Source organism: Mesitornis unicolor, unplaced genomic scaffold (genome assembly GCF_000695765.1).
Source record: "Mesitornis unicolor isolate BGI_N332 unplaced genomic scaffold, ASM69576v1 scaffold4999, whole genome shotgun sequence".
NCBI classification, from domain to species: domain Eukaryota; kingdom Metazoa; phylum Chordata; class Aves; order Mesitornithiformes; family Mesitornithidae; genus Mesitornis; species Mesitornis unicolor.
In genome coordinates, this window is record NW_010207835.1 from 6404 (window position 1) to 30235 (window position 23832).

Here is a 23832-nt window from a genome sequence, read left to right on the forward strand (position 1 = left end):
CACTAAAAACCCACACTCTAAGAGGGTGTATTACTTGCTTTTACTGCACTATCCTGACACATCTTGGTCAAAGAGAAAGGGTGCACCTGTTGATGAATATCAAGAGTGATAATAGCTTTGGACCTTCTGCCAAATTTTAGATTTGCTCTGTATGATCCCATAATGTAATTAAACTATTACTTTAATGAAAGAAAAATCCTCTAAATCCCACTACTTTACAGTCTTATCCTAGGATTTTAAACATTCTCTTTTTTTAAACCTACTACATTCTTCTATAACAGTAAGTGCACAGTGACAGGCATTTTAAACAAGTACTTCTTATTTATTCACAATTTAGTTAAAGTTTAAGGAAAGACAAAAGAAATACAAAGGACAACATCAAAATGAAAAGGAATTTTAGTGACCAAAGTGAGTTTCTACAGCCAGTGCTCTCCATACATTTCAAAATGTTATCCAAACACTGCAGATTGCAAATAAATCCCTTAACAACTATAACTATTCCCTTTGAAATTAAACTGGGAATGGAAGTTAGCCACCTTTTATCTATTACACAAACCACCAAATTCTTTCAGTTTCTGCTTAAAGCCACATTTATCTTTTACAGGATGGATTCTGCAATACATTTTCAAGTAGCATTTTTCATTTTGTCTGAGCTCTGCTATAAAACAAGTCAGTGTCAACCTTCTGTATAAGAAACCAGCTTTTTGATCTTGCTTGTGGAATACAGGCAATTCAGAGCAGTGTCACACTTGCAGCTTGGAGGTATCCTTGGAGATACTGCAACGCTTCTGCATTCAGACTAGTACTCAGCATTGATGGAACCTTAAAACATACGATAGAGCAGAAGTGTCAATGTGTATATATAATGTATATACATTAAAACTACTGCTATATCCTGTTAATCACTGTGTCAACATATGGTACAAAGTCAAATGACATCCCGAGAGCTGTGGTTTTTCATTGTAAAAGAAGCTGTTGGAATTACAATTCCTGGTGCTGACAGTTTTACATACTACTTACCTGACTCAAATACGAAGTAAGATTAGAGAAGACGTTCAGTTATTAGAGATTTGGATGCAGCAAACATCAGATCTCTCAGGGTATATTTATTTACCAAAATTTTGAACAAAACGAAGACGCTATGGGTTAAAAGTTAACTGTAAAGTTAACTTAATTTCACATAAGCCAGAAATTTCCCGAGTACATACAACTGAACTAGAGACAAGTATTAGTTATATACCAAAAAGTGAATAAATTTGTATTTAAAAATGGCATATTTAAGCTTATTGCTAATTTAACTATTATGAAAATATGGCCTTTCTAAGGTTACTAGGGGAAAAAAAGCCTTACAAAAGCTATATTCCATTAATGAATAAAAGGGAGTAATACTTTGCATTCTGGTTATGACATACTTAATTTTGCTGATTATCAAACATTAGCAAAAGAGACCCATTATCAAAAAAGCTTTCTGTAGAATTTAGCAATAGCAAGTCATGTATAAAAGTCACGTACCCTGCCTGGGCATGCTGTAGACAGTTTGTGAAGAGACTGTGCCAGATGGATTCTAGGATTGTTCACCATTTGACCTACAGGATCGTGTTCTTTTTTTCCGGCAAAGGCTAGCTGAGAGAATGCAGTCTGATATCCTGGAGTATCTTCTATGTCAATGAAGTGTTCTTCATCAGGGATAGTGTCATCCTCGGGCAGTTCAAAGAGGCCAATCAGGGCCTGAAGCAAAGGAGTCCTATATGTAAAGAAAGGAGGATAAAATTGGAGTGCTTAAAATACATTAGGACACGGTGTGTTTTACAAGAATGTTCAAATTACTCAGAACCCTTTGCAATTTAGCCCTCGCAGGTACTTGCTTAGCTACTGAAATGATATGTGCCTGATCTTGAAGCCTGACTTGAAGAACTGTGGATCTGTATACTTTACAGTCATAATGTAGGTGCTTATATTAGTAGCACAAACAATATATTTATTTTTATTAAGTCAAACTGTCATGAAACATACCTAAGAAAAGCAATTCTTTTCCAGACTACACCTTTTCTCTAAGTACATTTAAAAAAAAAAAAAAAAAAAAAAAGAAAAAAGTTCTAGTTCAGGGACTCAGTTATTGTTATTGTTATTAAATTCAGGTTACCCAACATCCTAGACTGGTCTTAGTCTTCCCAGACAGCTTTCCCCAAAATTCTACTGTCAGGCTAAGACCTTACACAGTCTCTCTGTCAGGTTACAAGTATGCTCAGGTCTACTGACTTGCAGAACAGCTGTAAGTCAAAACTGGGCCTAACTTTTCAGAAAGAATACAGGCTAAAATAGTGTATTCTCTTAAATGCAGTCCTAGCTAGCCCAGTCAGTGCTATCTCCATCACAAAAATCTCAAGCTAGTTCTGGCATCTGCTTTGAAAATAAAGTTTTACTTCTTGAGAAAAGGAAGTAGTATAAAAAGCCTGAGACTCAGCCTTGTAACAATAGCAGGCCTGAAGAAATCACAATGGAGTTTATTTGAATAATATATTTTGATGATAGCTCACATTTTTAAAAAAAAAATCAAATAGTCTCACTAACAGAATTTCAGAAGTGTTCTACATACCACAGTTTGGTGTACTCAGTGTCCATCATAGGAGGACATTCTGTTAACATTTTTGTAATGCCAACAGCACAGATTTTCTTTTCAACTTGTCCAGACACTTTCTGTATTTCAGGAATTATAATTTTCTCCAAAACCATTCCAAACATCCTATTACGACATAGAAAGAATAAGTATTAGAAAGCCTTATCAGCCTTCTGGTGACAAAAGAAAACCAAAACCAATATAAATCACTAGAAGAAGAAGAAAACCAGGTAATTAGTTAAGATGTTGCCCTGTTGCAGTGGATGCCTAGTAGAAATTTGAACAGGGAAACTTTTCACAAAGGGGAAAGAATAAAAACATCACTCTTCTCTTTTTATGAGCTGCTTAGGAGAGTAATATCTTTAACGATCAACAAGGAACTGTGGGTAGTAAATCAGAAAAATAAAAAAATTGCTAGACAAATCAGCCACGTTAGAAGAAACATTGGGCTAGTCAAATTAGTAACAAATGCAGTTTGCAATTTAGGCTAAAGAAGACAATTATTTCTATATTTAAAAGATAAAAATTACAAAGCAGTCTTAAATTAAAAAAGAAAAATCATACTAACTTTGGCTGTATGCTGTCAAATATTTCCTGCAGAGCTAATGCCCCATATTTTATGCAGTACAAGTTAATGAAGACTAGGAAACCTGTAATAAAAAAAAGGTCAAATAAAAACTGAACATAAAAAAAAAGCTTTAGAGTCAGCAGCAAAATACCTTCTAACAAGCTTTGCAAGGGGATAGAAAAGGCAGTCTTTATAAATGTTCCGTTTTAGTGAAGTACATTAACTTGCTGCCTTAAAGTTTGCCTAAACACTGCTTATCTTTTCACGTACCACAACACACTAAAGACATGGCAGTAAGACAACTAAAGTAAGATTCAGTCCTTTTCCCTCTTACGACAGCTACCAAGCATTAGAAAAGCCATTTGCACATTTCTCAGATCAAGGACAAAGAGAACTCTTCAATGCTTTTACCCAAAACAAGTTCATGCAATGCAGTTTTTCAGATCAGTTGTGAACCCCTTTGCATGGCGTTTTTACCAGAGCACAGATACAACACATTAAAAGTACCACTTAAATTTTGTTTGTGAAAGACCATTATAAGCAATCCTATCATTCTTGCTCCTATCAGATAGCATTAACCAGATTTTATAGGATTAAGTAATAGACATTGCATAATTTGTGTAGTGATAATATCATTAAAATAATTTAATCAGTATGACAATAATCTTCCTGTTACAGCAGGAATAACCAGAATAACCATTTCAATTATTTGTCACAGCTTTGCTAGTTTAACATAAAACCTTATCAATAACTTAAGTCATACTAAGGCAGAATATTTAACATTAATAACACACAACTACATGTAAGAAGAAGAAGTGTGGCCAGTATCACTGTGCCATGTGAGTGTTAAAGTTTACTGGTATTAGTTGAAGATTAAATGGAGACACTTTAAGATAATTAAAGATATCATCCAAAGTAACAAAGCAAGAGGAACACAGAAGTCTTTTCCCTTATTTTAGTTCCATTCCTCCACTTTTTATGAAATCAGTGTCACCTGCTGTGGCAACTGCCCTATATACCACTCTCCATCACATAGATAATTTGAAGCAAGTCACTGCTGCTCAGAGTCACCATCACAGGACATGATAGGATACTTATTCAGTACAGTTGCATGTTCTGAATTGCTGTCATCACCAGCGCTGAAACTTTTCATATAGTAAGGAACTTACTTTTAATAAATTTTGTTGTTTTGGAATTTTGAAGTCTTTGGAATAGTAGAATGAAGATCTGTTTCCTGTACTGGTCAACTGATTCACTGGAAATTTAAAAGAACAGTTAATAAATTCATACTAGGATTTGGCTAATGTCACTTCACAGAAAACAAGTACAGAATTGTTCAAATCTATTTTACAGATAAATGTGACATTTTTTAGCTGTTAAACATTAATTATGAAGCATACAAACATACCAAATATTACAGTTTAGAGAAATTAGGTTTGAATGTAGTTTCAACTCATACTCACGGAGGCATATGCTCTATAATACTGTTTAGAAGATAGAATCCTTGATGGTCATTAGCTTTAGAGGCAATCAACTTCTGGAACACACCCAACAATCCAGGCTGTAAGCAAAGCAAATATAAAACTCTATAAAAAAGGTCTTCATATGTGGCCTACCAGAAAGTTGGCCTTTACCATCGAAGACATACACCAAGGCAAAAGCTTTCAGAACATAAAACAGGATTCTGTTTCTGCAGTTAAGGACAAGGAAGACAGATTTCTATCAGGACCAAGTGATGCTCCTTTGAGTATCAAGATTAACCTTGATCAAATGAACACCTAAGCCAATTTGAGCATATATGCCTGCTTCATCAATGGCATTGTCTAATCAAGTCTGACTATAGCAGATCATGCAGCAGAAATAACAGAAGTATGCAGAATAAATTTCCCACTGAGTTCACTAATCCTCAGTTCTCCCAACATTTTGGTTCCTTCTCACTCACTCTTCTCAAGACTGTTCTGAGTAGAACCTCTGAGAATTTTCCTGACCTACATGAGGGAAATGAGACAGGCAAATTGTGGAAACTTCTCTGCTTGCAAAAAGTAAGTGCAGGAATTTTACATCTTAATTGACAAAAATATGACAGTCTAGGATTTATCTTACCCATATAATAGAAAAGCAACCAAAAAGCCTGCCTTCATAGTATTTCTTGTCTTTCTACATAAGCACCATTAATTTAAAGTACAAGCACAAATTCTGCACGAGTCCAGCTATCCACTAAAGGGGAAAGTTCCTCAAAATTTTAAATCTTAAACCAACACATCTAGAAGCAGACACTGACTAAGAATCAATCCAACTTACAATTTTGTCTGCAGCAACACTTGCTATCGTATTGGCACCTCGCTCTAAATAAGCCTGCAGGAGTCGGACCAGAGGAGGAATGTTTCCTGTCCTTTCCCACAATACTGGCTGAAGTAGATGAGGGAACAATGCCATATAGGATGATGGGATTTCATTTTTATGCATTTCCAGAAGTAGGGACATCACTTGAAACACATATGGAATGAACTCTGGAAAAGAAATTATGACATTTACAAATTCAGCAAATATGGTCACTGCCAGTTCCTAGGAACCACATATCTATGGATTGAGCCTACAGTTTTATGACATTAACACAAAGATTCCAACAAATAAAAACCTTGGAGAAATGTATCACTTCCCAAATTTAATTATTCCAAAAATTTTCAAGGTTTGTATACACATAATTTCAATTTCCTCTATTTGTTCATGTTTCAGAACGTGGAAAACAAACTACTAGAAACAAGGCAATATAATTAATAATAGCCTTTGGAGTAGTGATTGTCAGATATTTTTAAAATACGATTTCCTTTAAAAATAAGTTAATACAGTTGAAGTACCTTATGGAACAACTCAGATGCTTCCTAAAATTGTTTATTAGGACTGTGAACATGCCACGTTCTCACTTGAATTTCCTATGTTACGGAAAAACTGCCAAGAGGTAAATCACAGCAACCAGTTGTAGTAGAGGGAGAGCACAAGCACTAATGGATTTTAATTTACCTTGCACATCATTCTGTAGTATCTCAGTGAAGACCATAAACAAAGCCTCTTCAAAGCTTCCAACTGCATCAGGGTTTGCTCTGCATGTTATCCTTATCGACAAGCATATTGATTCAAACATGTAATGGTTAAAGTGAGGTTTGCTTGGATTCTAAAAACAAGTTATAAACAGAGAAATCAACCCAAGCCACTTATTTAGCAAAATATATATTTTATTTCAACCGAAGTCTAACTTAGTAATTGGGAATAAGGATGCTTATGACTTCTTTATTAACATGCTACTGAAATTAACTCCATAGATAAAAGCAAACATAAAAACCTTTCAAACATAAAAGAGGGGTAGTTTTTATCAATATTTTAAAGAAAAGAAGTGTTTTTCAGAAATGTTATATAAACTAGCAAGCAGTTAAAGTATCACAAAAATCCCCAACCTGTTTTCCATCCCATGTCTAGTCAATTCTTTATTAAATGCCTCTTATGCTCTGCAGCCAAATTTAAACTGTACATAGTAGAAGTTTTTCAGCTAATCAATGAAGATACTCTAAAGCATTCCCTAATGTTAACATTCAAGATTAGCCCAGCTTGAACAAAAAACTAAGGGAATTTTACCCACTAAAAGCAGGAGGGTAATTTATTTAATTTAATCCCGCATTTCAGTGCCTAAATTTAATACTAGCCTCAGAGGCTTCACAGACAAATAATAAAGGAGTTGTGAGAAAAACAGATTATTGTAATGGTTGCCTCTGCACAAGAAAACTTTTATACTAGAACAGACTAGTATAACAAAAAGGTTTCATATGCTGTTTCCAAATTTCACATAAGACCAGGGGAAAATGATCTGAAAGTATGTCCTAAAAGGAAGGCAGTACTTCGCTGGAAGGCTGCTTTAGTTTATATTAGTCAGAAGATACTGAACAATTTACAGTATTCTAACAGAACACAAACACACAGTCTGCATAGATCTTAAAAAGACTGCTCCAGAAAGTAAAAGTTAACGTTTTGCTCCGAGAGCCTGCTGATTTACCTTACTGACAGCCAGCAGTTTCTGCGTAAGCTGTGTGATGACTGAGGGGATGTATGGAATTATGGACTCCTGTAGCAGAGAAAAACTCCTCATGATGGCTGCAAATAAATTGAAAGTATTATCTTCTGGAGACAAACATTCACTACTGTCATCCATCATATGCCTAAATCCTTTACCTTTTACTATTAAATTGGATCCCAAGGAGTTAGTTACAGTAAGAAAGAGCACCTGCTGCAAAAGCAATTGATCTATAATCATGACAAAGGATAAAGCAAAGTCTCATTATCCCCATTCAACAGATGGAGCACAGAAGATTAAGCAACTTCGTGAAGTCCATCATTTATCTTGGGCAAGTCTCAAATCTTGGCAAATATTAGCTATAACCTGCTCAGATCTACTGACACTGCTCAGGTAGCTGTCCTGACTACAAACACTACCATTTGAAAATAATTTGTCGCAATAGCATTATGTTTAGTTTAGTGGGTTTTTTTGGTACCATAAATTTTGTCAAAGATGACTTAATACAGCCTGGTAAACAACTGCAGGCTGTGCATTCTTCTTTAGCATGTTTGCATAAATTAAGTTTTCAAGTAAAAACTGCAGGAGCCTGTAACTATAAGCCTTTGCCTCAAGTTAACAAAGTTACTCTTATATTGTAGAATTCATAAAGCATTTACCTTTCATAATGTATTCATTTTCAGATGAGCCAGGAAGTGTCAGCGCTTTAAAAAGGTTTGTTAATAGCACTTCTATAAATGGTGCCATTTCTGCAGCTGTAATGCTGTTAAGTAAAACACAGCTCTTTAACGATGAAAGATATTCAGAAACTTAGCATTTTACAGTATTGTAATACTACAAAATAAACTATCTCCTACAGATATTTCTCATCCTTAATGGACGAAACCTCTGTAGCAGTCAATTTATTTCTGCTTGAAAACTTACAGGGTAGTATTATTTGTCCCCCTCATGGTAAACAGTCTTTCAAGAGCATGGGCTGCGTAAGTATGGACAACAATACTTTCTGCTTGAAGGTGATTGATTAAGAGAGGAATAGATATCAGCAGTTGTTCTTTAGGTACCTACAAAAATATAGCAACAAATTATACATACGTTACACAAAAATACAGATGGTTCACTAGAGCATAACCACTCTGAGCTCATCAGCTACAGACTGAAAGCTTGGCAGAGGAAGAAATCTTAGAAGGCTCCTCCAGTTGCTAAATCACACCTTGACAACCAAGAGGTACCTATTTCTGTCATTGCCTGTAAACTTCCCCCAAGCATCCAAGTTACATTCGATTATCAGAAAGTGCATATATTCCTACTGTATATTCCTTTTTCGATTTTACTTTGTCTTAATGAGCAATTAAAAAAATACCAAGCTTTAATAAACAAACCTACAGATATTTCAGAACTGATTCATAAAAGGTACTCAAATTTAGAAAGAATATATTTTCTTACTGCACCTCAGAAATCAGAAAAGGACAAAGTTGCTGCATTCTCTCTAACAACTACTGCAATGATACGAGCAATCAAGTATATTTAGACTAACATTCACTTGAGAAAGCCCAAGCATGTCACAGAACTAAGCACACGAAGACGTTCAGTGCTCCCACAGCATGTGGATAGTATACAGACTACATGTTAGCTGGATATTTATAACAATATAATTTACTTTCAAAAGTAAAAATTCAGCATGAAGTGTTATATATGAATATCAAACACCTGTTGAGTTAACATATGGCCAAGTAAGATAAATTAGGCTTGGCAAGTATAAAGTAACAAACTACAGTATGTTTTTACCACAAAGGAAAAACTTACTTGGTTTCTAAAAATCATGATATATTTGATACCGTCTGCTTTTAGCACAGGGAATTCATTCACTGCAAGAGAAAAATATGCAAATGTTTTTTATAGTTTAATATAAATGTGATTACTGAACATATACTGTATAGAGAGGTGACCTTAAGTCATGATTTTTCCCTGTCAAAAATAATACACAAGCTTATTAACTTACCACTAGCAGACTTTAAGTCGGGTTGAATGTGATTAACAAAGAATTCTGTCAGATTAACAAGTTCATTGGCTTGCGTTATTCCATGCTAGAAAAAAAAAACAAACAAAGCAACTCTATTTTTAGATGTTGACATTCAGCCAGTTTTCTTATTTTTATGTGCTTTTAATAAAAGGAATCTAAAGCATGCATGCATGCGATGAGATTGTTGAAACTGCACCTTTAGAGGAGAGCTTAATTTCTTTTTCTTAATGTTTTTAATGTCTAGGTTTTAGCCATAGTAATATTGAGGTACACAGTTACCAGCTCTGAGTTGAGGAATAGTATGTATCATTGCAATAACCAACCAAAATTCTAAATAGAAAATAGCAGCACCTTACTAACTTTAGATACTTTTACTGTGATAGGCCTTTTAAAAAGGAGAAGTTTAGGACTCAAACTCCAATTCTGAATTAGAACAGCAAAATAATGACTACGTAGTTTTCTGTTATGAAAAATGCAACTAATTTTTAAAATAGGATTTTCAGATGAATATTTATCAGTCAACTGTTCTACATGATGTTATCTCTTGTCACCAAATAGCACAGGAAAAAAAGATGTAAAACTTAGCAGTTTTACAACAGCCAGAAGACTCTGGTTCACATTACGTAACGCTATTAGCAATTGCTGTGCAGTATACAATTGGAGTTTCAGGAAAAGACTGAGAACCTTCAGCAAAACCACATGAAGATGTTGTACATCATGTTTTACTACGTTTGCCTCAAATGTGTCTTGTAAAACCACTGAGATTTGAATTGTAATAACGTTTAAAATATTTATTAGTATATTAAAATCTGTTCTGTAGCACAATGCTACTGTTTACAAATCCAGTTTAGCTCAGGTGTGGCTCTTCAGTGTATCCAGCCTACTAGTTGCTTTCCTGCAAACAAGTAATGGGATCCACTTCCTGCCATCGTTAACATTCACATGCCATTTCCAAATCATAATAACACAAATAACAAGGCACACTGGGCAATAAAATGATAAGAACTGTAAAAGTCACTTGGATTTCCTCTGGTCTGCTTAACACTCCTGATTAGTAAAGCTGAATCTAATAGTAAGACCTGCCAAATGGCCACACATAGTTTTTTTGACTTTGCTCAATCTATCTGAAGATCAGTTACCACCAAATTACCAACTGTGATAGAATTATATAATGGACAACTTTCAATCTCATCAACATTAAATTACTGCAAATATAGTTACTCTCATTCTGAAGCAGCATAAAGTGAATTGCAGTACTGATATACACTATAATATCTGAATGCACATGGATTTCAATGAATAGAATGTAAATGTACCTTCTGTGTTTGAGCTTTAGATGCCAAAGATGTAACAAGGTAAATTGCTGCATCCTTGTGCTTCCAGTTAACAGATGGATTCTTTGCATATTCTTGCAGCATAGAATTAACATATCCAGAAAAAATCCCTGTCACAGGTCCTTCAAAAAATTTGCATAAGCCTCTGACTAGATCACAAGCTGCTCTGCGCCTGGTGTCAATATCTGCATGAAAACCAAAGATTCTTTGGATATGAGAAAGTATACAGCTTTTCATATTAATAACCATATAGTAATAAACAGAACATATTACAGCCACACCTTATGTTAATTATTGAAATCCTCCTCACGTTAAAGACCCATTTAAGTCTTTTACTTGCTGTCATAGTAGGGATTATCTGTACAACAAAAAGAGGAATGGACACCCACCGATACTGCATGCATATTCACAAGTTTTACTGGCCTCTAAAGAATATTTCAGTAAGCATGCAGGGGGAGGTTTTTTACTATGTTGACAATTATGCACCCAAATCTAGTTGGGATGGAGTTAATTTTCCTCATAGCAGCCCATATGGTGCTGTGTTTTGTACTGATGACTAAAACTGTAGATAACACTCCAGTGTTTTGACTGTTGCTGAAAAGTGCTTGCAGTGTCAAGGCTTTCTCTTTTTCCTTTCCAGCAAGTTGGCTGGGGGCGGGAAAGAAGCTGGGAAGGGACACAACCTGGATAGCTGATCCAAACTGACTAAAGGTATATTCCATGCCATATAACATCAAGCTTGGCAATAAAAACTGAGGAGAGAGGGTTTTTGAGGAGGTAGCCATTGCTCACAGACAGGCTGTGAATCAGTCTACTTGTAGGAGGCAGTGAGTCATTGACTGCTTTACGCTGCCCACCCTCCCCTTCCCTTTTCTTCCCCCTTCCCTGCCTTTCTTTCACTTAAACTGTCTTTACCTAGGGTCTTCTCATTTTTACTCTTCATATTCCCTCCTCCATCCCCTTGCAGTAGGGTAGGGAGCAAGCAAGCTACTGTGTGGTGCTTAGCTGCTGGCCCACCATACCGAATCAGTACTTTTTTATTACAAAAAAAATAAAAAATTCTGTAAAAATTCATTTCAAGAAAAGAAGGGGAAAAAAACCAGCAGAAGTAGCTAACAAATAAAAACTTCACAAATACCTAAAATGCAGCCAATTCTGGATAAGAAAAATAAAACGTTTGCTTGAAAAAAAGTTCAAAAAAGTTTTCCTCCAGTTTTTGTCTGCAAGTGTACAGTAATTTCTTAAATCTGTTATGAAGTGTCATTAATGCAAAGTGTCAGTCAGTAAACTGTTAGCGGCCCAGAACAGCATACACAGAATTGTCACACAGATGTAGATGTGGCTCATTTGTCCTCTGACCTGGCTGAAGACCAGACAGTTACAACCAGAAAATCAAGTAGCTCTGTTAGCACAGCACTGCATTTTTCTGGACGGTTGCTGTTTAGGTTTGAACAGTGTCAGCATACAAGGGTTGGCTGGTGTCCAGCTGGCTTGATCACAGATTTGTATGCAATACTAGTCAGAAATTCGGTTTAAACATGATAGACTACTAAATACAGGCACAGTGTCTCCACGTTATTTAAAACTCTACACATAGGAACTAAATACACAACTGTGGCCACTATTCAGCACTGACTTACAGGCTATATTTGCTGAAAGGAGAATGTGTGCAGTGCAGGAGACATACCAAGCCAATTAAGGAAATAACCTTATAAAAACATCGTTCAAGACAAAATGACACTGTGATGGGCACACTGTGACAGTAAACTTCATCAAAAACTGGACAAAATCTCTTCAGGGAAGAGGAGGAAACCTCCCCATTTAAAAAAAATACAAAAGCTTCAGTAAATTGCTTCAGCTCTTAAAGCTATATTTAAAGACCAAGTATTTTTAGTATCAATCTGTGGATTACCAGATCCTTCCAAATCCCTTCTTATATATTCTTCAGAATTATCTTCAAATGCTTCTTCATCAGCCGCTGAAAATATAAAATACACGTAAGTTTAAATACTGATGTCTTTGGTTTTTACGCTAAAAATGTGTATTATTAGCGACTTGCTATTTTTTCCAACTACTTTTCTATAACATGGATAGAAATTAATCCTAAATATCCAGCCACACTAGCCTGTTTAGCTTCCTGCTACCCCACCAATTAGTCTTTCATACTCAAGAGCTGATGTATTCCTGATTTAGAAGTAAGGAAAAAAAGAAAGATAGGACATACTCAATACTAAGTGTATGTAAAGAGGCTGCCAGCGTGATAGACTTAAGAGAAAGAAGCTCCTTATCAGTGCAATAGATCTTCACTCAATGTTAGATACTAGGATCATCATCAAAACTTGGATAAATAGACATTACAGTTTAGTATGCCTGATATCCATGCCTATTAAGACTCTTTGAATTATTCTGATACTCACTTTAATAATGAAAAGTTATTGACGACCTAGACTTTCTATACTTTTCAATTTGACGTCGCAGCAAGACAGGAATTAGTAGATATATTCATACAACTCTGCAAAGCCCATAGGGCAGCAGTTTGTTGTAGAAACCTAATTTTGAATCTAGTACTAAAGTACACAAGAGGTAATCCTCAGTTCTTAGTCCTGCAAAGCCGCATGCCATTATAATGACAGTTACATTTTACTGTGTCTTTGAAAACTGAAGTTTTCTTAAAAAATTACCTCTAAATTCCATATTGGGAACAATAACTTTTTCACAGATGCTTGTCAATGTATTCTGGTCTTCAAACAGATGCTTGTAATGTGGTCTCTCACAAACTGAGGCCAGGAACTGGATTGCATTACTAACCAGCTAAAACACCACAAACAGAACACGTACAGTTTTATCATGACTGACCAATTTATAATTCATTAACTTGACAAGATCAGCTTATGACAACTTACCAAGTCATATTTCACTTCCTGGCCTGTTGTGACTAACAGATTCCAGATTGCTGTTACAAAACGTGGCAGGTAGGGCTGGAATTCTTCATCATATTTTTGAGCATATAAAGCAGCATTATCACAAATTTGTGATTTCAAGAGCTCCAGTAATCCAGCTTCTTCTTCATCCTCACATAAAACAAAACTAAGAACTTGAACATCTGAACTTCAACACTACTTAAAATACTAAAAGTATCAACAAATTTGAAGGAAATATCTACACTATTCTTTTACCATGTTCTAAATAGGTGAAAGAAATCCCTCTCACAACCCTACAATTACTGTATTTTGCTGATTTGCACTGGAACTGCACTGCAAGTTATAAATCATACCTACATTTCAAATGACAGTACTATGCACTTTAAATAATTTAGATCTGATAAAGTTTGACATTAAATTAATTTACAGTAACAGGAAAAAGACAACACAAGGTGTTGAAAAAAATGCTTAGAAGACATCATATCTTGCTACTTAAAATTGGAATAGTTATAAAAGTAGTTCTCTCTCTTTCTCCATATCAGCACAGATGCTTGTGGAGCCACATAGCAAGTGGATTAGGAAACTGAACTGGAATTAATGAAAAAAACAACAAAAACCAACCACCAAACACTACATCAGTTCTGTTTTCCTCCCCAATGCCCATCATTAAGTTTTAATGCAGATCACTTCCTGCACACAGCTGCATCACTGTCTGTGCTGGGCAATAGCCCACAGACACCACAGAAAAGAGCAGCAAAGCTTCTTTTAGCAGCAGTGTTAGCCCAAAACAATCAAGAAACTAAAGGACTCAATACACTTAATACGCCTCCGTTGTATTGCAAAAAATGTAGCGAGTCGCTTTGGCTCCATCATGTGGCAATCTATTGTACTGCATCTGAAAGACCATTCAAAATGCAGAAACCACCCACAAAATTAATTTGAGCTTTGATGACCTGGTATCATCTTTCACCTGTGAAATTATTAATTCTTATAATTAGACAAAAGACAGCAAATGATAAACTAAAGTACTTAAAGATGTCACGCCTTTTATGTTAAAGTGCTTCAAGTTCTTAAAAATACCCTGTTTTCTAAAACAGTGCGTGAACCAGCTGAAAGAAAATGCTGCACTGTTCAGAGTTAAACCTAAGTGCCCAGTCAACCCTCTCCACTACACAGAGGCAAACCAGTAGGTTTACGCAGTACTTACATCAGTCTGCAAAAGTTTATTATCTAAAGTTAAAAGACTATGAAAATTTGTCATCCATGTTTCCATGTTATCTTCAAAAAACTCAGGAAGATCCTGTAAAGGAAAAACATAAATTTACATTTGAATTTCCAATTGCAGTGTTTAGCTGACATACCTACATTGCAAGTAGTACATATCCACCTTATAATCTACTGAGAGACAAAGTGTGGGAAAACAGTATTCAAAATTAAATGCTACTCCCGCCTCCCAAACAAAAACCCTCCAGAGGCTTTGGAATACACCGGTTGCTTACATCCTACACAGCCTACAGTTCTATAAAGAACAAACCTTATTGCCTCTTACTCTCAGATCAAGAAAGCACAAGCCTTCCTTTTAACTCCAGCTTGCTCTTTTGCTCACGATGGAAGAGCAGCCCAAGCAATCAAGACATGATCACCACACTTCACAGACTTATGTTCGTGTTGAACCACTAAATATGCATCACCTCAGCAAAGCATCTTTTACCCTTTTTCATATAGTGCATTTATTTAATCATGCCAGACATATAGATCTGAGTTCAAAACAAAAAAAACCCCACACTGCTACCAGAATTACTTGCTAATGTAGTGCTACGGAGCTACTAGTTTTAACTTTCATCTACATGACTGAGCTCATGTCAGTGCAGACATATTTATAAGGGAGCACAGTGAGTACAAACTCAGGCATTTGACTTCTGTCTTTCACAGCTCATACTCGGAGAGCTATCCATACAACGCCTCCTTGCTATGACAAGAGCTTAGAGTCTCTTGAACTTTTATTTAGATAGAGTCAAGCTGGCATGTTAATTAACCCCATCCTTATTGTGCCTTTACTCCAGCATTGATGCAGACTACCAACTTTTACTTTTGCGTTCAAGCATGGCCTTAAAGGCTGCCTCGAATGGACCCCATAAATAAGAGTATAACAGCTTTGTGAGATCAAAGCAAAACTATTAGAAGAACAAGGAGATTCACCTGAAAATTTAAACTGTAGAACAGCTTCGCAATTAAAATGAGAGAAGAAAAGAGAATCTTCAAAGCACTAGCATCATTTGCATGTGTGCTGCAAAGTTCAATAGTTGCCTGGAAAAAGACACAAGATTCAGTCAAGTAGCACACAGACACAAACCTCATTTGTCATGTAACATTTTATTTTAACTAGAAAATACAGTTCATTTTCCTCCCCTTATCAATCCTATGAGGTCTCACTTCATGCCTTTAGTTTGAACCTCATTAACAGTTTGAAAAAAATCTACTCTTAAGTTTTCATTTTGCATTTCATTTTTTATTCACAACAAGCATTTCAGAATGCTAAACTGTTTTAGAAATAATTCAAAAAGAATTACCTTAAAGAGATTTGTCAAGGGCAAAGCAAAGGCATCAAGGACAAGTTTGATCTCTGTCCATAATTCATTTGACTTAAATTCATGGCGGTACCTGACAAGCGAAAGAGAAATAAATGATAAATACTAGAGTCTTCACAGTTATTACCAAATTAATTTGCATACAATTTTTTTTGTGCTGAACCTTGAAACAAATGCTGTCAGTAAACAAGAACTAAACAAGACAGTTCAATATCAAGCAGGGTGTACAATTAGACAACCACTTAAATTCTTATTAAAGAGTAAATAAGCATAAGTAGAAACCACAACTGTAGACTTCATACATTTACGAAATTATATCTAACAGTAAAAATTTAAAGTTGAACAGAAATTTACAAACCACATACTAACTCTCTTATTTCCAATACCTTTTAAATAAAGAGTGAGCAGTGCGAAGAACCCCATTAATGACATGGAAGTCTCCACTTTGAAAGCGATTCACCATTTCTGTCAGTAAGTCTGGCCATTTCTGAGGAAAGTCTTCCCGACCAATAATACTAATAGCATCACTTAACTGGAAAGGAACCATAATCATTACATGATAAAATAGCAGACTCCTCATTACAAAAAACACAGCAGTCATGCCAGATGTTGCAAACATCTAAGAAAAATGCCAAATATTGTCAGATTCAAAGATGATTAGGTTAAATATCTACTAGTTTTCACCACAAATAAATAAATCTCACTTTAAACCCAACGTGTACAGGCAGTCTTACTTTCTGGAACTACTCTATTTCACTGTGTGTATATATATGTATATTGGAACTGTATATTTAACTGCTATAAGATTACACAGTAATTGTGTTTAAAAAAAATGAAATAGGCAGAAGTAACTGTGACAATATACTCCAAGTTACTTGCACTGCGATGACCTCATTGGTAAAGGAGCTGAGCTCTGTCAATAACCAGAGCCTCTAGACACACTTAAAATATTCCAAAAAATCTCACCAGCATAACCAGGAATTGGCACATTACCTGCTTTTGAATTTGTTCTGGGCTGCTAAGCATCAAGGGTACTATGTTGGCTTTAATGGCTATCCTGTCTGATTCACATATTTTGTTTGGTTCATCCTCAACCTAAAATTAAAACAATAATTAAATCATGGGCATATCACTATACTCCAAGCAACAAGTGAGTTATGAGCATTTCAGAAACAAATTTCTTATACTGATTTAACTATTACATAGTTGAAACTGAGAAGAAGATCTGTAACAGCAGCACCTGAAAAAAACTTCACAGAAAGTTGTGATTTCTTTCAACCTTGAACTAGTTTTCTCCTTCTCTAATAGTGACTTTTCAGATCAGCAATTCGGCCATAATAATGGTGGGTGCATACGCAAATAACATACATAAGTTTAAGCAATAGTCTCCTCTTCTACCACACCAAACCACGTATGTCCTCGCTGCTGCCAACCTTATGGACTTACTTTGTGCAAGCTGCCCCAAGCCATAGTTCCTAGAAACTGTACCTGAAGATGTGTGCAGGTTACACCATCAAAACCATAACAATGACTTATCTAATCAGTTAAAAACTTCAATCAGTTCAAAGTCCAGTCAATCAATAGTGACAAGTGGTAGTTAACTGCAAAATTTCTACTAAAGAAACGAAATAATAAGGAGGCTTGTCACCACCAGTGCCAGCAACGTTATCTGTGATGACAGCATCGAAGTTCAGAAACACAGAAACTATCCAGCAATTAAGAGGTAAGCAGCTCTTAAGAGAGTAATTCAATGATCTCAAGATGCTTAAACCAAATGGCACTACTACCCTTCTTCTTATCTCCCTTTCACCATCCTCCTAGTAACTTTTAAAGTTTAGTAATTTCAAAATTTCAACAATTGTTTAGCTATAAACAAGCACGAAGAAAAATAAGACACTTCTACTACATCACACTGAATTAGAAGAATGTAAAAAATCACTATAGATACATTAAAAACCACAAAAAGAAGAATAGTCTTTAAAACCTAATGGTTTAATGGGACAGAGTCCAGTTGGAGGCCTGTATCTAGTGGAGCCCCCCAGGTGTCAGTACTGGGACCAGTACTATTCAATATTGAATCAACGACCTGGATGAGGGAACAGAATGCACTGTCAGCAAGTTTGCTGACGACACAAAACTGAGAGGAGTGGCTGACACTCCAGAAGGCTGTGCTACCATTCAGCGAGACGTGGACAGGCTGGAGAGTTGGGCAGGGAAAAAATTAAATTCAACAAGGGCAAGTGTAGGGTCTTACATCTGGGGAAGAACAACCCCATGTACCAGTATAGCTTGGGGACTGACCTGTTGTGGAGTAGCACAGCAGAAAGGGACCTGGGTGTTGGTGGACAGCAGGATGACCATGAGCCAGCACTGTGCCCTTGTGGCCAAGAAGGCCAATGGCATCCTGGGGTGTATCAGGTCGAGAGAGATTCTCCTTCCCCTCTACTCTGCCCTGGTGAGACCGCATCTGGAATATTGTGTTCAGTTCTGGGCCCTCAGTTCAAGAAGGACAGGGAATTGCTTGAAAAAGTCCAGCGCAGAGCCACAAAGATGACTGAGGGAGTGGAGCATCTCCCTTATGAGGAGCGGCTGAGGGAGCTGGGTCTCTATAGCTTGGAGAAGAGGAGACTGAGGGGAGACCTCATTCATGGTTATAAATTTCTAAAGGGCGAGCGTCAGGAGGAAGGAGCCAGGCTCTTCTCTCTGATGTCCAATGACAGGACAAGGGGCAATGGGTGCAAGCTGGAGCATAGGAGGTTCCATGTGAAAAGAAGGAAAAACTTTTTTACTGTAAGGGTAACAGAGCACCGGACCAGGCTGCCCAGAGAGGTTGTGGAGTCTCCTTCTCTGGAGACATTCAAAACCGGCCTGGACATGTTCCTGTGTGACCTACTCTAGGTCGCCTCTGGCAGGGGATTGGACTGGATGATCTTTCGAGGTCTCTTCCAGCTCCTAATATTCTGTGATTCTGTGAACCTGAGCTTTACAAGTTATATGATGTGAAAGGCAGCAATAACCTAGGCAAGCTCCAAGCAGGGAGGCAGGACTCACTACTATGCACTTAGATGAAGACAGAGGTGGTGGAGAGATCAGCAACAGCAAATCATACTATGGAGTTATTTGTAAGATTTTTTTCAAAGAAATCAGACCTTTTTACAAGACATGAGAGGCAGCACATAGATGAGTATTCTCTATATATTTTAAAAATTAAAAAAACAAACAAACAAACTCTTCCCTCACTCCAGAAGTGACTTGTACATGTGGCTCCATCAAATCCAAGTCCTTGAATGAGCAAAGCCCTTTTACTTCCACTGAGCTCTGTATCACTCAAGTCCAAGGCTGTTAAATTAAACCATGTGATCTAGGTAAGCTAACCTTAAGGCTGTATTTTATGTTCATACAGCTGCTCTTGAAATGAAAGCTTCAATTTTGGGCAAAACAATGTGCTTGAAGCCACAATACTAATCACAACAGTCCTCTGGATGCACTCACTTATTGCACAGCACCTCCACCTACTCCAAAACAAAATCTCATCCTGAATTACATCAGCACTCCATAAAAAGGAAGCAACTTACAACTTTTGCCATAACAAAAGATTATTTCTACTTACAATACACTGCAGATAAAGATGCAATTTGAGAGAAATGACTAAGAGTACCATACTACAGAAACAAAGTTCTAGAAATTTCATGCCAGACAGAACATGCCGATCTTATCGAACACAACCAGATCTAGGGCTGCTACAGTTTCTTAATATTAGCATGAGAGGGATGGGAAAAATCACATGCAAATTCGTAAATAGGTACCAGTTTAGATGTAATGATTAAATACTTACCGGTTTCTCTGTAGTAAAGTAACATTATATGGCTGATATTTACAGATACAAACAGTACTTTCAGTGAGACAAAGCACAAACAGTATCAATTAAAACTTATCATTGCTGAAGGAGTTGAGCTCTCAAATGTAATACTTTCCACCCTTAATTAAATTTCACGAATGCTGAAAGCCCTGAATCAAAAATGATTCTGACTTCTTCAAAGCAAAAGATAAAGTGGGATTAAATGGCAATACTTCTATTTTATGGCTACAAATACTCCTCAGTGTTAAACTGTCAAGGCCACCAAAATAAACTGTCCCACAGCACTCTTTACCCCAGAAGCATTTACATGAAAGGGAAGTCAGTATCATCACTTTCAGCTGCAGTGCTGGCTTGAAATGTTTGTAACACTATGACAATAGATACAAGCCAAATCGGCCAGCTGACGTGTATAAACACTTCACAATCATTGTAGTTTAAATAATATTACTGTTAAATGAGTTAAATGAGATTTAAATATTGTGCTCCTGCAAAATATGCATATTATATTAGAGAAAATTAATCATTCATCATTTTGTCACCCAGCTTTAGCTCTTCTTAATAGAATGGACTCCAACTGTCCAGGTTTTAATCCCTCATCACTAAATGATGTTGTATTTGTTCTCTGAATCTTTCTTTCATAGAGCAGAGACATACACATTTGTTCTTCAAGGTCACTGCAGAATATCTTATTGTACTCTAGAGTATCTTATTGAACCTTGAAACCATTATTACATCTTAGCATAACTACTTACTAGGATACCTACAATTCTCCAGTTCCTTTTAATGTAATTCTTGAATGTTACAGATGCACAAACTTTGATGACATTTTCCTGTGATTTCTCCAGCAGCGTTAAGAGTAACAATGGATAATTCTGGCTTCCTTCAACAGACTCAAGAAACTTTTCCGCTGTAAGAGAGTATACTAAGGTTAGCAAAAGCTGAACTCATTTTTTCTAATAGGAGCCCTATGCTTTCTCAAGTGTCTATTTAAAATCAACACATAAACCCTTCCCCAGAGTTCCACAAGTACAGAAACACAGAACAAGTCTGACAAAAGGCACCCTAGCTTCTTTACTACTACGCTTTTTAATGCTTCTGCTATTAACAAAAGCTCTCAATTCAAAGCAGGATGTGGCAATATTGCCTCCTCACCATTTTTAAGAGCATGATAGAAGTAAATCCTGGTTTACTGTGAGGACCAGCACTGTTTTAAGTAACAACAGTACAAAAAAATAAGGAATACAGGAAAACAGTATTACAAAAAGCAAACAAAAATTTATATTCATATCCATCTCATCAGTTTTTTGGGGGGTTTCTTTTGTTTTGATATTTTTAGAAGGATATCAAGACCTTCTGCAAAGAGGTTAGAGCATAAACATCCACTGAAGTCTGCCACACACAGACAGAAGAGTCAAAAAGAAAATAAACTTTTTTGTCACTTACCAGGACGCCTTATAGCAGGATCTGGATCTAGTGTTTTCTTTAGATACTCAGTTAAAGTCTGCAAATTGGCATCACTCAGCTCCATTTTGGCAGAACCTAAAACCCACAAGTAGCTTTGTTATACAGATCAGAAAATTTCTCCTGTAAGCTACACATATCTAAAACTAGATTCCATAGAAGACACACATCAGCAATTTTTGACTATACCTTATAAAGCACAGTCCCATCTTATATGTCTCATGCAATAAAAGAGCAAATAGTGTGCACCAAGTACAAAACAGAAAACATTTCCTTTCTTCAACTACACTTAGCTGTTACTGTCTAGTTTATTGAAACCAAACTCCTGGAAAAGGATCACACACCCAGCAAACCATGAATCAGGTGCAGCCAAGAGGTGATCTCTTGCCCTTTCAGGACAATAGGATTTTTGTTTTACTTTTGAGAACTACTGTCAGCCCCAGAAACCTGTTCCTGGTTGAAAAAGCTGAACAGTCCCGCCCTGCACAATCGTAAACAAAACAATTCAAAGTGTATTGGAGAGTCAAAGCTTGTTTAAAATTAAATACTCATTATCGAAGAAAACTCTCAATGGAAAATTAATTTTTATAAAGACAAAAGACTCTGCAAAGCCAGAGGGTCTGTCCACCCTGTAAAATTGACTTAGATTAGGGTAGGAGTTAATTTATACTGCAATACTTACCACAGAAGAACTCTGTGCAATAAGTCTCAATTACTCCTCTCTAGTAATCCTCCCACACACATTCTCATACTTACCACAGTGATGTATTCACTTCACAGCTTTAATTGAAACAATTAAAATTACAGTAACACTAAGATAGTAGCAAGACATGCTTTAATAAACATGCTGTTGTTCAGGATATTATAATCAATTCTGCTCATCTTTCTTACCACCAGCTGCACAGTTCATTCACTACAGAAATAACAAGGAATCAAAGATTTCAATTTTTCTCTGGAGTTTCTAACTAGTAAGACAGACTGAAATTTGTCTGTCCCACTTTGGACTTGTTCTATGTTGACTATCAGTGCAATAAATATGGTTCCTATTTAAGCACACTTGCAAAGGCAGTGAGTTTAAATGACAATTTTTACTTTAACTATGGCATCTCTATCACTGAAAGAGAGGACAACAACATCCTCTTGAATTAAATGAATGTTAACGAGTAATTCAGATCTCACTGTATTTTGCAAAAAGTAAAAATCCACCTAAAGAGTCCTGCCTCCCATGTTTCATTCCCCTTCCCTTTTGGAGATTTACTTGTCTGCAGTCTAGTCCATCAGTTCACATCAACCAACAAAATCCCAATAAAGCATAGCATAAGCAAACAACAGTAATAATAGCTGGTTCATCTGTTCCTCAAAAACGGCTTCATGCATCACTACGATGATGTTGAAACCAATACTTAATCCTTCATAATTTAAAAAATGAAAATTATCTGCTTCAGGGAAGTCTGTAAGGCTGAGGTGCAAACCCAAGCAGAAATCATTTATGAAGACTAAACTGAAATCAAATGGGAAACCAAACTGACAGAGATGACAATCCTGAACGGCGTTTTACAAATACCTCACACATATGTTACCCATGTAAAAAAAATACACCTCAAGCTGACTGTGAGTTTACTTTGAAGGTCAAGCATGAAGACTGAATCCATTACTCAATCCCTCATACAAAAGGACATATTTCCACCTACTACCTGGTTACTCTTATTTTTCTCTCTTCCTCTAGCTATTCAGTTCTCCACTACAAAAAACTGGTGGCTAGAGTAGTACACCTGCTAGAGTAGTATGATGCTTTTTACTATGCTGTGACATATACCTCCTCGAAAGGCCACAGAAAAGGAGAATATTTTCAGACTATCTCTCCAGAAGAAAACCGGTAAAATGTTCATTAACTACTTCAGTCCCATTAATGACAATCCACTTAAGGGAAAAAAACCAAGACAAAACAAACCAAACACAAAAGCAGCAGACACTGTGAGGAACTTCAGAGAGCTCGGTTACTGCACGCACCACAGCACTTACCAAACACCATCTACAGGCCTAAGGATGTTTATGGTCCAGATATTACGGGAAAGATTATCTTTACACCAAACTGAGGATCTTTACGCTCACTTTCCACTTCACCAAACCGCAGAGGCCGGACGACAAGCATCAACCGGCCACGGGAGCAGGAGCGAGGACTCATCACGCCTCCCCACTCCCCCGCAGACAGATCAGTCGTGCCATTTCCCCACAGACCAAAAGGCGAGGCCACCCACGACGCGGGGGGGCCGCCCGGTAGCCCCTCAGCAGGGAGGGGATGAAGTCCCCTCCAGGCCCGGCCACCGGCAGGGCTGCCCGCGCTCTTATTACGACGGGGGCGGCCCAGCGTGCTCCCGTCGTCCCACCCCAGCACATCCCC

General features: G+C 36.7%; 1 protein-coding gene across 2 annotated transcripts; it reads right to left on the bottom strand.

The window, feature by feature from the left end:
* Positions 1–301: 301 nt before the first annotated feature.
* Positions 302–21502, bottom strand: CSE1L (CSE1 chromosome segregation 1-like (yeast)). 2 transcript variants are annotated; one of them, XM_010192257.1, is made up of 24 exons: positions 21414–21502; positions 20735–20877; positions 17105–17206; positions 16498–16643; positions 16094–16184; positions 15723–15830; positions 14731–14823; positions 13506–13673; positions 13284–13413; positions 12515–12580; positions 10585–10787; positions 9248–9332; positions 9052–9113; positions 8173–8309; positions 7908–8011; positions 7231–7328; positions 6207–6357; positions 5487–5695; positions 4649–4746; positions 4355–4440; positions 3186–3267; positions 2597–2743; positions 1513–1744; positions 302–822 (listed from the first exon to the last, which is right to left on the bottom strand). In XM_010192257.1, exons 1-24 carry the CDS (start codon positions 21496–21498, stop codon positions 733–735), a joined length of 2916 nt encoding a protein of 971 aa, XP_010190559.1. In that variant the 5' UTR covers positions 21499–21502; the 3' UTR covers positions 302–732. The 2 variants fall into 2 exon arrangements, with proteins under 2 accessions (XP_010190559.1, XP_010190560.1); XM_010192258.1 differs by lacking the exon at positions 13506–13673.
* Positions 21503–23832: the final 2330 nt, after the last annotated feature.